Raw genomic sequence first — 13,941 nt, 5'->3', positions numbered from 1 at the left:
CAATGCAATACCAATTTAAAAGGATAACCAGAAGCAGTTTGCTTTTACCAGGTAAAGCCAATAATATACCTTCAGCCTCTTACCTCAGGGCTATGTATTAATTCTCCTGCTCTCTGCCATGACAGTTCATCAAGAACTTGATCATCTTGGCTGGGCACAGTGGCTGGTGCCTATAATCCCAGCACTTTGGGAGGCCGAGGTAGGAGGTTTTCTTGAGCCCAGGAGGTCAAGACCAACTTTGGCAACATAGTGAGACCTCGTATCTATTTTAAAAAAAAAAAAAGAACTTGATCATTTTCACATTTCACAAAACATCACTAATTCATTACTTTGATGGCATTGTGCTGATTGTTATCTGGTAAGAAAATTAGCAAGTACTTTAGATGCCTTACTAAGAACCTTGTGAACTGGGGGATGAAAGATAAATTGCATAAAAATTCAGGATCCCACCACTTTAGTGCAGTTTCTGGAAGTTCAATAGGTTAGAGCACATCATAATATTCCCTCCAAAGTAAAAGAAATTTGTTGCACCTTGACTGACATGCCACAGAAAAAGATTATTTTAGTGGGTTTAGTAATCTTTTTTTTTTAATTTTGGAAGCAGTATATCTCACATTTGAGTATGTTACCTTAACCATTTACAAAGTCTTCCAGTTTCAAATAATGACCAGAATAAAAGAAGATTCTGTAGCAAGTCCAGGCTGCAGTACGAGCGTCCTTGGAATTCCTTTCTTATTTGAAACATGTGATCAATACGTTGTATTTTCATATAAGTAGATTTATCCACACAACTGCAAGTGCAAAGAAAATGTAGGACCTTGATTTTCTATCTGGTTATTCCCAAGAGTTCTCACACTGCTGGGTGATGAACCCGTGAGAGGCAGAACAACTGATGTTGACTATTTTTGTCTGCCCGTCTAGTTTTTAAATGAGTCGTTAAACTAGAATTCTCATTTAAATAGTCTCTTGGAGTAAATGTTCAGTCTTCTAGAGTTCCTTCCCTACCTCATGCTCCTTCTGCATAGGGAGACATGCCACCTTTGTGGTGATGGAGAAAGAGACCTCTGATTTTTGCTGCTTTGGCCTTAAGGTGTTTACCTATTTTGGTCTGGGCCAGAGTCCACTGAGTTTTCATTGATCACATTTTACCTTCTGGTACACTATCTGTCATCCAGAGATGAAAGCAGTGGTCCCAGTCACTTGCTTCTGTTCATGAAGTACCTGTGCTGTATGTATGGTATTTTTGTTTTCCCATCATGTCTTCCAGCATCCCTGCCTCTTATTGCTAGGCTGAAGAAACTGATAGGACCCCATAAACAGGACCCACAAGTCAAAGGAACCAGGGTCGTTAGCTTAAACTCATTCATATATTCACCTCACCTTGTCTATGCTATGATGTACTATCACTCTCCCATGCCATTTTGGCATAGTGCAAATGTACATGCTGAACTACAGACCTGTTCTTAAGGGGTTGTGTTTTCCAGTTTCCCATGTGGCATGGACTTTGTTTAAGCTTGAGTTTTCTCCAGTCTCATTTAGGGTAAATTTCTATGTCAAGTATGTTAATAAAAACATACATAATTTAGAAATATCTTTTCTCTTTGACAAAGGCTGACTCTCAAAGGCTCACAACTCAAGTTGAACAGTGATCCGTTTGTTGTAGTAATTATCTTATATCCTCCTAAAGATACAAAGGAATTAAGCCAATGGGTAGGATGCCATGGGGCAGCAAGACTTCAGTAACATGAAAATACATCTAATCTATCAGTAGTAGACATCTGTTTTTGAGGTTCCCTTGTCACAGTGAATAAAATGTGTGCTGACCTTATTTGGAAACACTTTTTCAATAAAATATACACTTGTAAGGTCTTGGGCTAGAAATGCTACTCTAGGTATAGCCATGGCATACAATTAAACCTATCCATTTAGTCATTTAATTTATCTTGTACTTATTTGTGTTCTTAATTATTGTCAACTAATATAACCATATAGGTTACATTATAGGATTATTTCTTACAATCTAGGGAAGAGCAAACAACTGCCCTCCTATAGAATATAAGAGCATAGATACATTCTCTTAATTTACTGGCTTCTTTTAAAAATCCAGCTGGATAATAGGGAAGTGTGTGAAGTAGTCTATTCAATAAATGCTGTTTTAAAATATTAATGGTTAAAATTCTGTGTTTTAAAATGGTTTTTGATGCTTCTAAAATAATTTAATTTTAAATGTTTTTATAATTTACAGTCCACTAGTCTTTAAAATCATAGGTTGTTCTTTAAAAACAGTTAAGCATATCAGAAAATTTCAAGTTGTCTTTCATCATTTGTCATATTTAATTAACTTTGTCAGTTGATACCTCAAGAATTGAATTGCTGGCATGAAAACTATTTTGTATTGGAATTTAGCTAAGGGTGAACATTATAAGTTCACTTTGAATTGTTTTTCTGTTTGGCTTCTCTTAGGTATTTGGATTTGCTCAAGGACACAAACCTTATTAAAACTCAGGATGTGTTTACAGTCATTCGATATATCTCATATAACAGCTATGGGAAGAACATGGCCTGGAATTGGATACAACTCAACTGGGACTATCTAGTCAACAGGTGGGATGATCTGATAATGGCCTGCTGTTCTCTTTGTTTCATACTATCTACTGGTTCCTCCATTTTTCTTTGGGCCACCGTCCCTGACATCTATACAATATCTAAAATGGCATATTATTAGAGGTAAAGGATCATGGTATTGTCCTTCCAGGGAAGCAATGTACTAGTTAATTTTAAGAACAGTTTTTTTCTGGAAATTATTGTTTCAACTGACCTATAGGATTCTGAGATCTGGAAGACTAAATTGCATTATTTTTAGTTTGGTTAAAACACGTTAATACAATTCTGCCTGTTGTGTTAATACCTAGCATAATGCCAGGCACCTATTTAGTTCTCAATTAATATTCGATGAAAGCTAGGTAAAAATTATTGGATCTGGGTTCAAATTAGAGTTCTATATCATACTGAGCTTATATGGGTGATAACTATTACCTATCTGACCAGACAATGAAAGTTCAAGTATTTTGAATGGTTCTTAAAAGGGAATTATATTTCCTAGGCAATAGAAGTTTTTAAATGGGAAACAGCAAGGACAAAAGCAAAATCAGTTAAAGAGATGCTTTTCCAAACTTCATATTTCTTCAGCCTTGTGCAGAAGAAATATTGCTGCTCTTGGTTCTGATACTCTAAATATAATGCACAATTTCCATCCAAAAGGCAGTTCTTTGACAGAGTATAAAATAGAATAATATGTATAAATAATTCTATAAAATAGAATTAACATATGTCCCAAATAAATGTATAAACATTGATGAAAAGACCTTTACCATCTGTAATCCCTACATTAGGAAATAGCCTGTGTTACCCGCCTCTTAATCTCTCCTGTCAATCCAGCAGCACTGCCTCATTGATAATGACTGCCTTATGAGAAATACCAACTGCAATGATAACTTTTAATTATTTTCTCTTTTCCACCCCACAACTCACCAGAGTGCTATTATCTCCATTTACATTTCTTTTCCTTCTGAGATTCAGATTCTATCTCTAGCTCCCAACCAAAATACACTGCATCACTTCTGCCTGTTTGTGATAAATTTTTACCTTTTCTATTCTTGTAACTATTGGAGTGTCACTGTTCATCGATCTCTATGAAGACTGGTTGGTGTGCATGTGAGTGTGTGTGTGTGTGCGTGCACTCATGTGCATTGTTCATCTTTTATGATTGTTTAAATGAAATGCTTAATTTAGAATGAATGAATCTAGCTATTAAGAATATGTTATTATCTAGATGTAACAGTTTATATCATGCAAGGTAATACTCTCCATTTTGAAAAATACATGGCTAGTGATAAATACTGCATATTTTGTTTTAATTGAAAAGACCATAAAACTATCTCTTTTTTTGTGGTGTATGGTGCAAGAAACCTATGTAGATGAAGCACAAAATTTACTTTTGAGTTATTATGAAAAGATAAGTAAATAATGTTTTATTTTGCGTAATAAAATGGCCATTAACTTATCATTTATTGAATAAATATTTCTCAAGGCCTATTTGAGTAGCTTTGCTGTGATTTATTTCAAATAATGCATTTTTCATTTTTAAAAATTAGTTGTTACACTTCAAGAAAATTAAAAAGTAGAAAAAAAATAGGTTTTACCTTGTCATAAAGTTCATATACGTATGGCCTTAAAATAAATGTATTAGGCCTGATAAATTGATTGTTTTTCAAGATTAAAAAAAAGAAGATAAACTATTTCCAGAAGTACTCCACAACTTTTGACAAAGGCTTTTAGCATTTCTTCATAATCTAATGATCTCATTCTCATGAGATATTATTTCAAATGACCCAAACATAAAATTTCATAATAACCTCATGTCTAATACACACAAACACCCAATATTAATTGTACTTGGCTTGAATAAGCAGAATTTCCCCTTGAAAATTGGATAATAAAAATTAAACAAAAATGAGCCAAACTGTATCCAAATATTTCCAAACACTTGAATGTTTGCCAGATTTCAGGATGAATAGTTTTACAATCTCCATTTCTGAACAATTTATTGTCATCCTGAAATAAATAAGCTTTTATTTAAATAAAGCTTTTGTCATGTGATTTTTATGACAACTGATGGCCACACTACTAATGCCCTTGCCAGTTTGAGACTTAACCGCAAAGTCCCAAAGATACTTCAGAAATTATTCTTTGCTTTTGTTTCTTCCAATAAACTCTTAGATGAAACGGTGAAGTTGAGTTGACTCAATAATAATGTGGTGTGATTTTAGCTTATGACGGTAGATGAAAAATTAAGTCAATAGGACATGATTGAAACCCTTCAAATACTACCTCATAAACTAAACAATTTAATAAGCACTTCAAAGTTTTGTGTGTATTAAAATTATTTCTTTTGGATAATGTAATAATACTTGTATAAATATTGAATCCAAGAAGACAATATATGTACAATTTTTTTCAAATTGTTTAAAATATAATTAGATCCTTATTTGAGTTTTCAAAAATAAACAATATGATAAGCAAGCAGTATATTTTCCCTTATTTTCTATGCTTTATATGATACTAGTTTACTGGGATGTACATATTTTGTTCTGGCCTTTCTGGTATTTAAACAAGTAGTTGCAATTTTCACTCAGTATGTTCATTGCTAATTTCTAAATATGTCCTTTAGACAAAACAAAAAAAAATTACAGAAATTATAGAAGGTCACTGAAAAAACTGTTTTATTAGCTGCAATTAGCAGGCTTTCTTTGAATCTATAGAATCTCATCAAAGCAACTCAGTGTGATTTGCTTTTTTAAATTCCTATTTTCTTATTGTAAAACTGATAGGTGTTTTTTGCACAATGCATATAAGCAAAAATGAGTATAAAAATTACTTGTAATGCAACCACCAAGAAATAACTCCTATTGTCATATTACTGTTTCTCCTTGAGTTTTTCTATGTCTGTTTACTTAATTTACAGAAATGGAAACATATTATAAATATGGTTTATAATTTGCTTTTTTTCTCATCATCCTATATTGTGGGTGTTTTTTCACGTCTTTAAGTGTGCATCTTCAATGTTATTTTGAATGGCTTAATAATGTTTCAATTTGTACATATATCTTAGTTTACTTAGCCAATCCCTGTATGTTGGACAATAGAACTGTTCCCTACAACTGTACGTAGTGTATTGATGAACAGTCTTTTACACTGAATCCTTTGCTGTTTTTTTTAATGTCCTTGACAATTTTTTTAGAATACAAGTAATAGTAGAAGTAATACTACTGGGTGAAAAGATGTGTTTATTTTTAGGGTTTCTGATAAATGTTGCAGAATTACCATTCTAAAAAATTTTGCTAGTAACTGCCTATTTTCCCAACCCTTTTCAATGCTTGGTGTTGTTATTTTTATGTATCTTTGCTAATTGAATATATGAAAACTGATATCTCATTTTAAATTACATTTCTTTCATCCAGTAAATATTGTGGAGCGCCTACTCTGTGCTAGGCATTATGACTGGCATTGGGGATGCAATAGTAAGGAGAAACAGACCTGGTTCTCTGTCCTCATGAAGCTTTGAGTAGAGACAAATTTTAAGTAAAGAGTCACACAAATACATGTATACTTTATTAGACATAAATTATTAAAGTATAAAAAAGTTCGGGTCTTAGGCAAAAATGTTATTCAAAATGGTAGACCATCTGAACTACATAAAGAAATAAATGAAAGAAAAGGAAAAACTGATGGTTTAAGAGATAGTAGGGGTGGGGATAGTCAAAGGACCAGAAATCCAGGTAAAGTGAAAGAACAGTCACAGTGGAAACTGAAAGATATAACATGCCATAGAGGGTGAATAAATTAACAATTTTAGAGGCAGATGACTTATGGATGATCACAAAGTATCATAGGAGTTTGGTAGCTGAAGTCGAGTGAAGAAAATATCATTGAAAATAAGGTTAAAGAACTAAAAGAAGAGATGGTATATCATTCATCTGTGTGGACCTGGAAATTACCTAGGATGATGGCATGGCTTGGAGGAGTGAGGTACCAAAATGTATCATTAAATGTGAGGGAATAACATAAGGGAACAGAGGTTTTTAAAGAGGGTGGAGGAGTGCTGGTCTGGAAGCAGCAATGGGGAGCATGAGCACACTGACTCCATTTCCTGACCTGATGCTACAAAGGTTGTGGGAATATAAACATTCTCTAAATGAGAATGAGAAGTAATGTTCTCTGTAAAGGAACTAGGTGTAAAGGCTAGGTGAAAGGATTTGAGGGCCTGGGGAGATTTAGGAAATGTGTCAGAGGCAAGAAAGTACATGCATTTAGGGGCAGCGTTACTAATGCCTCAGAATCACATTTTAGATAATGACTGATGACATTAGGGATGAAAAACATATTGGCTTTAAATTCAGTGGCGTCTGTGATAAGAGTGGGCACGGCCTGGTACGCTGAAATCATGCTTGATTACTAGAATATTTTATTCTTTTCCCATTGGTACATTTTCATTCCTTTGCTAAATTCATGCTGGCATATTTCTCCCTGTTACCAATTTGGAAGGGTTCTTTACATGGCAAAAATATTTGCTCTTTATCATATATGTTACAACGATTTGTTCTCAATTAGTATTTGGCTTTTAATTTTGTATATGGTAGGATTGTGTGTGTGTGTGTGTGTGTGTTTGTATAAAACTCTTTTGCTGCCCAGACTAGTCTTGAACTCTTCAGCTCAGTGGATCCTCCCATCTCAGCTTCCCAAGTCACAGGGATTACAAGGGCAAACCATCACCTCCCAGCTCAGTATAAAATTTTTAATTTGCATAAAACAAACTATCAGCTTTTATCTTCATGATTTCTGCTTTTGCATATATGTGTGTGTATATATATGAAGGGAAACATTTAATATTTATATAAAATTATATATATGTACTATATATATATAGCTATATAAATTTTTTTTTGAGACAAGGTCTCACTCTGTCACCCAGGCTGGAGTGCAGTGGCACGATCTTGGTTCACTGCAGCCTCGACCTCCCCGGTTCAAGCAATCCTCCCGCCTCAGCCCAGCAAGTAGCTGTGACTACTTGTGGGACGCACACCACCACGTGCCCAGCTACTTTTTGTATTTTTGTTAGAGATGGGGCTCACCATGTTGCCCATGGTGGGCTCGAACTCCTGACCTCAAGCCATCTGTCCACCTTGACCTAGCAAAGTGCTGGGATTACAGGCGTGGGCCACTGCACCCGGCCTGTAATAATTTTTAAATGTAAAATTTATCCTATTGCTGTGTACATATTTTCTTGTGTCCCTCCTCAACATTCCAGGGGTTTAAGGTTTATACATAATTTTGTGGGTTTCTTGCACTGTGACTAGTTGTGATGAGATTTTTTTACCTCTATCACAGCCATTTGTGGTCTATAAGGAAACTTCTCATTCTTGCTCTTTATGAAAGAAAATGCAAAAAGAACAGGGATAGAATATCATCTTTTTTTATATATACTTTAAGTTCTAGGGTACATGTGCACAATGTGCAGGTTTGTTACATATGTATACATGTGCCATGTTGGTGTGCTGCACCCATTAACTCATCATTTACATCAGGTATATCTCGTAATGCTATCCCCCCTCCCTCCACCCCACAGCAAGCCCCGGTGTGTGATGTTCTCCTTCCTGTGTCCAAGTGTTCTCATTGTATCATCTTTAAAATTCTATCTTGGAACTTAGCTTTAGGTTTCTTTGCTTAGGCAGACTGATATAGATCATAACTCCCACATGCCAGCAACTAATAAAGCTTTTTGAAAGCAGAATAAATAGCCTATATTTAAATTTCAGTACCAGCAGGAAGATGCATAGAGTATTAGGATAACGATGCTGGAGGTGTTCTGCCATAACGGAAACATAGAAAGGCAGCCGCTGAAAGGGCGTGTGTGGGTAATTAGTTCTCACTACGGTGAGACTCCTGAAGTGAGTGGTTCAAGTTGTGAGTGTGGTTCTGCTTTGTGAGGCCAGGCCAGTATCCTATCTGCATGGCTGAAGCCGTATCACTGGTATGTCCATGTTCTAGCTTGGAGGAACGGGAGAAAAAAACCAAGAAGTCTGGGCAAGCAATTTCCCTTTATTTAAGCAAAGAGGCTGCAGTTGAACGTTGTGCTAATGTTCTGTTGGTAAGAATTGATTACCTGTGGACACCTAGCTATGAGAGAGCCTGAGAAAGTCTCTAGCAGAGTGCTCATGTGTGCAGAAAAAAAAGAAAAGATTTGGGGATGACAACAAGCAGTCTTCCATATCTGAGAGGATTGTGTCAATTTGTCTACAAAAAGAAGCGCAGAATTTACTAAGAATTTATCTTGAATTTAATGATTTGAAGTAAAATGGGTTTTCTTACTGTGTTTTGCTTACTTTGAAAGTTACTTTTACAAACTATGAAATAAGAAGGAAACATCTGCATTTAGAGAAAATATGTAACATTCTGAGCACTTACACTTCCTTTTCCTCTAAATTTCTCTCCAGATTTACACTCAATAACAGAAACCTTGGCCGAATTGTCACAATAGCAGAGCCATTCAACACTGAACTGCAACTGTGGCAGGTATAAAGATAAATTCCTCTGCATTTGTCCAAGAAAGAACAGAATGAAACACTTTAAAAAAATTGTACTTTAAGTTCTGGGATACATGTGCAGAATGTGCAGGTTTGTTACATAGGTATACATGTGCCATGGTGGTTTGCTCACTCTATCAACCTGCCATCTAGGTTTTAAGCCCCCCATGTGTTAGGTATTTGTTCTAATGCTCTCCCTCCCCTTTCTCCCCACACCCTGACAGGCCCTGGTGTGTGTCGTCCCCCTCCCTGTGTCCATGTGTTCTCATTGTTCAACTCCCACTTGTGAGTGAGAACATGCAGTGTTTGGTTTTCTGTTCCTGCGTTAGTTTGCTGAGGATGATGGTTTCCAGTTTCAACCATGTCCCTGCAAAGGACATGAACTCATTCTTTTTTATCGCTGCATAGTATTCCATGGTGTATATGTGCCACATTTTCTTTATCCAGTCTATCATTGATGGGCATTTGGGTTGGTTCTAAGTCTTTGATATTGTAAATAGTGCTACAATAAACACATGTGCATGTGTCTTTATAGTAGAATGATTTATAATCCTTTGGGTATATACCCAGTAACGGGATAGAATGAAACTATTTTTCCAAATAGAAATGATATTTTCTGAATTCAAATCACAGAAGATAATGAGAAAGAGAATTCTTTTTGGTTTTGTATTTTTTAATTGTATACATTTAAAGTGTAAACATGTTTTTATTTATCTGGATAAGTATACATAGTGAATTGAGAAATAATTCTTGTATCTAATAAAATGTACGCCTATTTATTTTCTAAACATAAAATAATTCAAAGAACCTCTAAGACAGTTTAAAAGCTGAGAAAGTTGAGGCCGGGGGTGCTGAGAAGGCCACACCAGACAGTTTAGCTCACGAAAGCATGGGCAGAAAGTCTCGCCTCTCCTGTAAACGTAACTCTGGAATAAGTTGATCAAGATTTGATTCCATTCAGAATTCATAGTTTTGCAATTTCAAAACTAATCTCAAATCCTTCAGGTTTCAAATATCTAAAGTCCAAAGGAGGAAAGGTCTGTTAATGTTGAACAAGTAGAGATTGTATGAAGTTTCAATATCTGTGTGTTAGATATTAGAATGCTAAGAGTTTTCTGTACGTTAAAAACCAAATTATTCTTATTTTTATAGCAAATAATCCTAGTATAGTTGAGTTTGGGTAGGGCTTTGGAGGTCAGAGGGAGGATGGCACTAATTTTAACAAAGATTTGTTTTATGAGTCCTTAATAAGTGAACTGAAAGTACATTAAAATACTCCAGAATCCTGGAGTGAAAGGCTAAGCAAAACCATCACTCCATAGGTCAGACTTTCCAGGGAACGCTTCGGGGAATTCAGAGAAAATAGAGAAAGCAGCAGAAACATAAATGGGCATGCTAGCAATTGACATGCTGCCATCCTTCCCCAAAATATCAGAGCCTATTTTGGCTTGACATGCCACAGGGATCCAAAAACCATGGGTAACAATTGCTAATCTGAGAGATGGGTTCAGTCTGAATGATGCGCCAGAGGTGTAGCTCAATGTTGTACAGTGATACTGAATTTCTAGGTAAGAAGGAAGAAATCCAGTTTGTGAATGAAATTCTTGAAGACTAATTTGGCTATAAATGACAATTCTAATTACTCCTCTCTCTTTTCTAGATGGAGAGCTTTTTTGCAAAATATCCGCAAGCTGGAGCAGGAGAAAAACCTAGGCAACAAGTGCTGGAAACAGTGAAAAACAATATCGAGTGGCTAAAACAACATAGAAACACCATCAGAGAATGGTTTTTAAATTTACTTGAGAGTGGTTAATGTGTTCAAATGTTAGAGTTTAATTTTGTGAATCTATTATTTCTCCTCTTAAGCATTTGGTGGCCTAATTTACAAGCATGATGGAGACAGCCTTATAAACAGATAATGTTTTTACTAAGCACTGTGTTTATATGTCTTGCAAAGCCTTTAAATTGTTCCTCTTTGTTTATGAAGAAAGATACTAATAGAGTATTTAATATACTCAGGGATTTCTTCTAAGTGTACTTCATAGGAGATTCTTTACAAACTGAAGATAATGTAATAGTTATTTTAATATCTTTAAATATCATTCTTTGTATCTTAAATCTGTGAAGTAGAACAATTTGGTCTTAGCTTTACATTTTTAGTACCAAAGAAACACCACTTAATCTTCTCTCTTGATTGATTTTTAAAGTTTAAATACCAGTACTTGAGGGACCAATATTACCATCTTAATCTTTATTTTATTATTCAGAATTACACAGACCTAATATCATTTTATTCACATATGTCTTACTACTTTAAATCCTACCAAAGTAACCTGGGCTTAAGTTTTACTGGAGGATCGCATGAATTAGCCAAAAGAATGGCTGACTGTTGCCTTTGCTCTTATAAAATCAACAAGAGAACTCTCCTCTCCTTTTAAAAATAAACCTAAATGATTATCTTGAAAAAGTATTGTTTTCCAGTGTCACTTTACTCTTGAATAAAAATGACTGCAGTGTTCCCCATATAATTTAACACATTGCAAATATGATTCAAGAATCTGGCCTTTTTCATGCTTGGTACTCTCTTATCTTGCTCTATTCCTTACAAAGCTCCTTCAAATATGCTATGAAATTAAAGGGAACATAGTGCTTAACTCTGCTCCATGGATTTTAGAGGAAAAAAGCTAAATAATTGGAAACTGTTCAGGAAAGAGAGAAGGCAGATTATTTCTTAAAACTAAATGGAATTAGAATTTAGCTTTGACTTCACCTAGCAATCTAAGTGTGAAAATGGGGAGACCCGTGGGCATCCCCAGCATGACTCTGCATGTCTGAGCATATATCTCCTTATAGATCAATTCTATGTATAAACCCTTAGATCCTAATCCATACAGAATAGCACTGATCAAATTTATATGCATGACTTGATTAAAGACATCAATTTCATAGAAGCTGGTGGCAAGAATATGTTTAATATGGCACTTGATGCCTCCTAGATCCATAATGTAAGTCCAATAGGCAGAAAAGATGGTAAGTTACTATGTTTCAATCTGCTATATCTATAAAATCTAAATTTATTTGGAACTTTCAAAAATGTAAGGTAATTTGGAATCGGCTTGATGAGAATTGAAGCACATGGAAACAAAACCTTAGCTTTAAGTTTATTTATACAATAATGTGCCCTAATCATGTACTCTGAAACTTTATAAATTTTCCTGTTGCTGTTTCTTAATTATCACTTCTCAATCCATACAGCCAAACTAGTAAATTCAAATGTAGACTGGGTTGTGGGTGGCAGATATAGAAGAAGAAATTTCTAGACCAAAAAAAATTAAATATGATTTTAAATTATTTCAGAAGCAAAAACATATTAACATCATAACTTACCAGAAAAACCCCACTATCCTCATAAGACTTAACTTAAAATTCTGACCACAATCAGAACCAGCACTTGAAGTCTATGTATTGTTTCAAGTGGACATATTATGAAGTGAGATGGTTTATCCTTCTGTTCTATGAAATTAATACATTTTAGAAGAAAAATGTTAGTTTAAGGGTGTGGTAAATAAAACAGACTTCAACTTGCCTACAAGACATTCTATTTCATGCCTTTTCCTTTTGTTGTTCTATTTCATTCTATTTTAAGCATTAAAACTGAGAACAAATTGTTTACTTCTTTTCACTCCACATGAGAAAGAGCTATATATACTTTGTCAGAATAAGTCTTCTAGATCATCAGGTCCTTCTCAAACAATACCTGTTTTTTAAAAGACTGATGCCTAATAGATAGATCTGTGCCAAGCACAGTTTATTACTTCGCTTGCGTGATTTTGCACAGTATTCACAGGGGACAAAAAATTTAATATGATGTTTCCAAAATTAAGCCATAGTAAATTTCAATGATTAATTTTAATTGAAAAAAAGTAACCATCTAATGAATTAACTGGAAAATATGGGAAGCGAGGTCATGTAGCAAAAAGCAAGGCCAGTATTACTGCCTCCCCTCTAGCCAGCCTACTCCCGTATTCCAGATCATTGCTATGTACCCACATAATTATAAATTAGGATTTTAAATAATAAAATATAGATGTAAAAGTGACAGGCAAGGAAGGTTTGGGAAGCAGGGGTGAGATGTATACCTGGGTTGAAGGCAATGATACTCCTACGGTTTACCCTCCAGGTTGGTGAAGTGTTAGACCAAAAACAGAAAAAAAACAGAGTAGGGGCAAAAATCTAGAACAATAATTCTCAAAAGGGATTGGGGGATGAGAAGGGAGCAGAAAAGAAGGGATTCAAATTACCAGTGGAGCTTTCTAAAATATGGTTAGGTAATCATCATCATCAAACTTTTTTTTTGTTTTTTTGCCAAACATTGTTATAAACACTAGCGCAGCGCTCCATATACATTAATTTTTACAAAACCCCCTTTAAGTAGATATTGTTATCGTTCTTATTTTAGAGTGAAGAAACCGAGATGGAGAAGTTATAGAACTTGCACAAGGCTATAAAAGTTGTATTTGGCACCAGCCAGTATTTGAACTCAGGCAGTTTATCACTCTAATCTACACTTTAATCTGTGTTAGAGTAAAAACATGCTTTTGAAATCAGAGTGACCTGGGTTGGAATATCAACTACTTGGTAGCTGAGTGCTTTTAACCTCTCCATTGCTGTTTCATCTATAAAGTAAGGATCAAAATAGTAGCCACCTTAATGGTAGTTGTGAGGATTAAATACAAAAATGCATGTAAAGGACATATGTATAGGAAATAACAATCACTCAATAAGCATTAGCTCTTTT

The 13,941-nt window shown here is 34.9% G+C and overlaps 1 protein-coding gene across 1 annotated transcript in view; it reads left to right on the top strand.

Annotated features, from left to right (window-relative positions):
* ENPEP (glutamyl aminopeptidase (aminopeptidase A)) overlaps positions 1-11,700 on the top strand; it is an 82,789-nt gene extending 71,089 nt beyond the window's left edge. Inside the window, exons 18-20 of the mRNA XM_011999061.1 lie at positions 2,464-2,604; positions 9,054-9,132; positions 10,804-11,700. Coding sequence (XP_011854451.1) covers positions 2,464-2,604; positions 9,054-9,132; positions 10,804-10,956 — 373 coding nt within the window. The 3' untranslated portion in view covers positions 10,957-11,700. The remainder of the gene's footprint in view (positions 1-2,463; positions 2,605-9,053; positions 9,133-10,803) is intronic.
* The last annotated feature ends 2,241 nt before the right edge of the window (positions 11,701-13,941 follow it).

The sequence above is a fragment of the Mandrillus leucophaeus genome, unplaced genomic scaffold, assembly GCF_000951045.1.
Source record: "Mandrillus leucophaeus isolate KB7577 unplaced genomic scaffold, Mleu.le_1.0 Scaffold1160, whole genome shotgun sequence".
NCBI classification, from domain to species: domain Eukaryota; kingdom Metazoa; phylum Chordata; class Mammalia; order Primates; family Cercopithecidae; genus Mandrillus; species Mandrillus leucophaeus.
The sequence above is the reverse complement of the archived record's forward strand: the minus strand, read 5'-3'. Positions and strand labels throughout refer to the sequence as shown.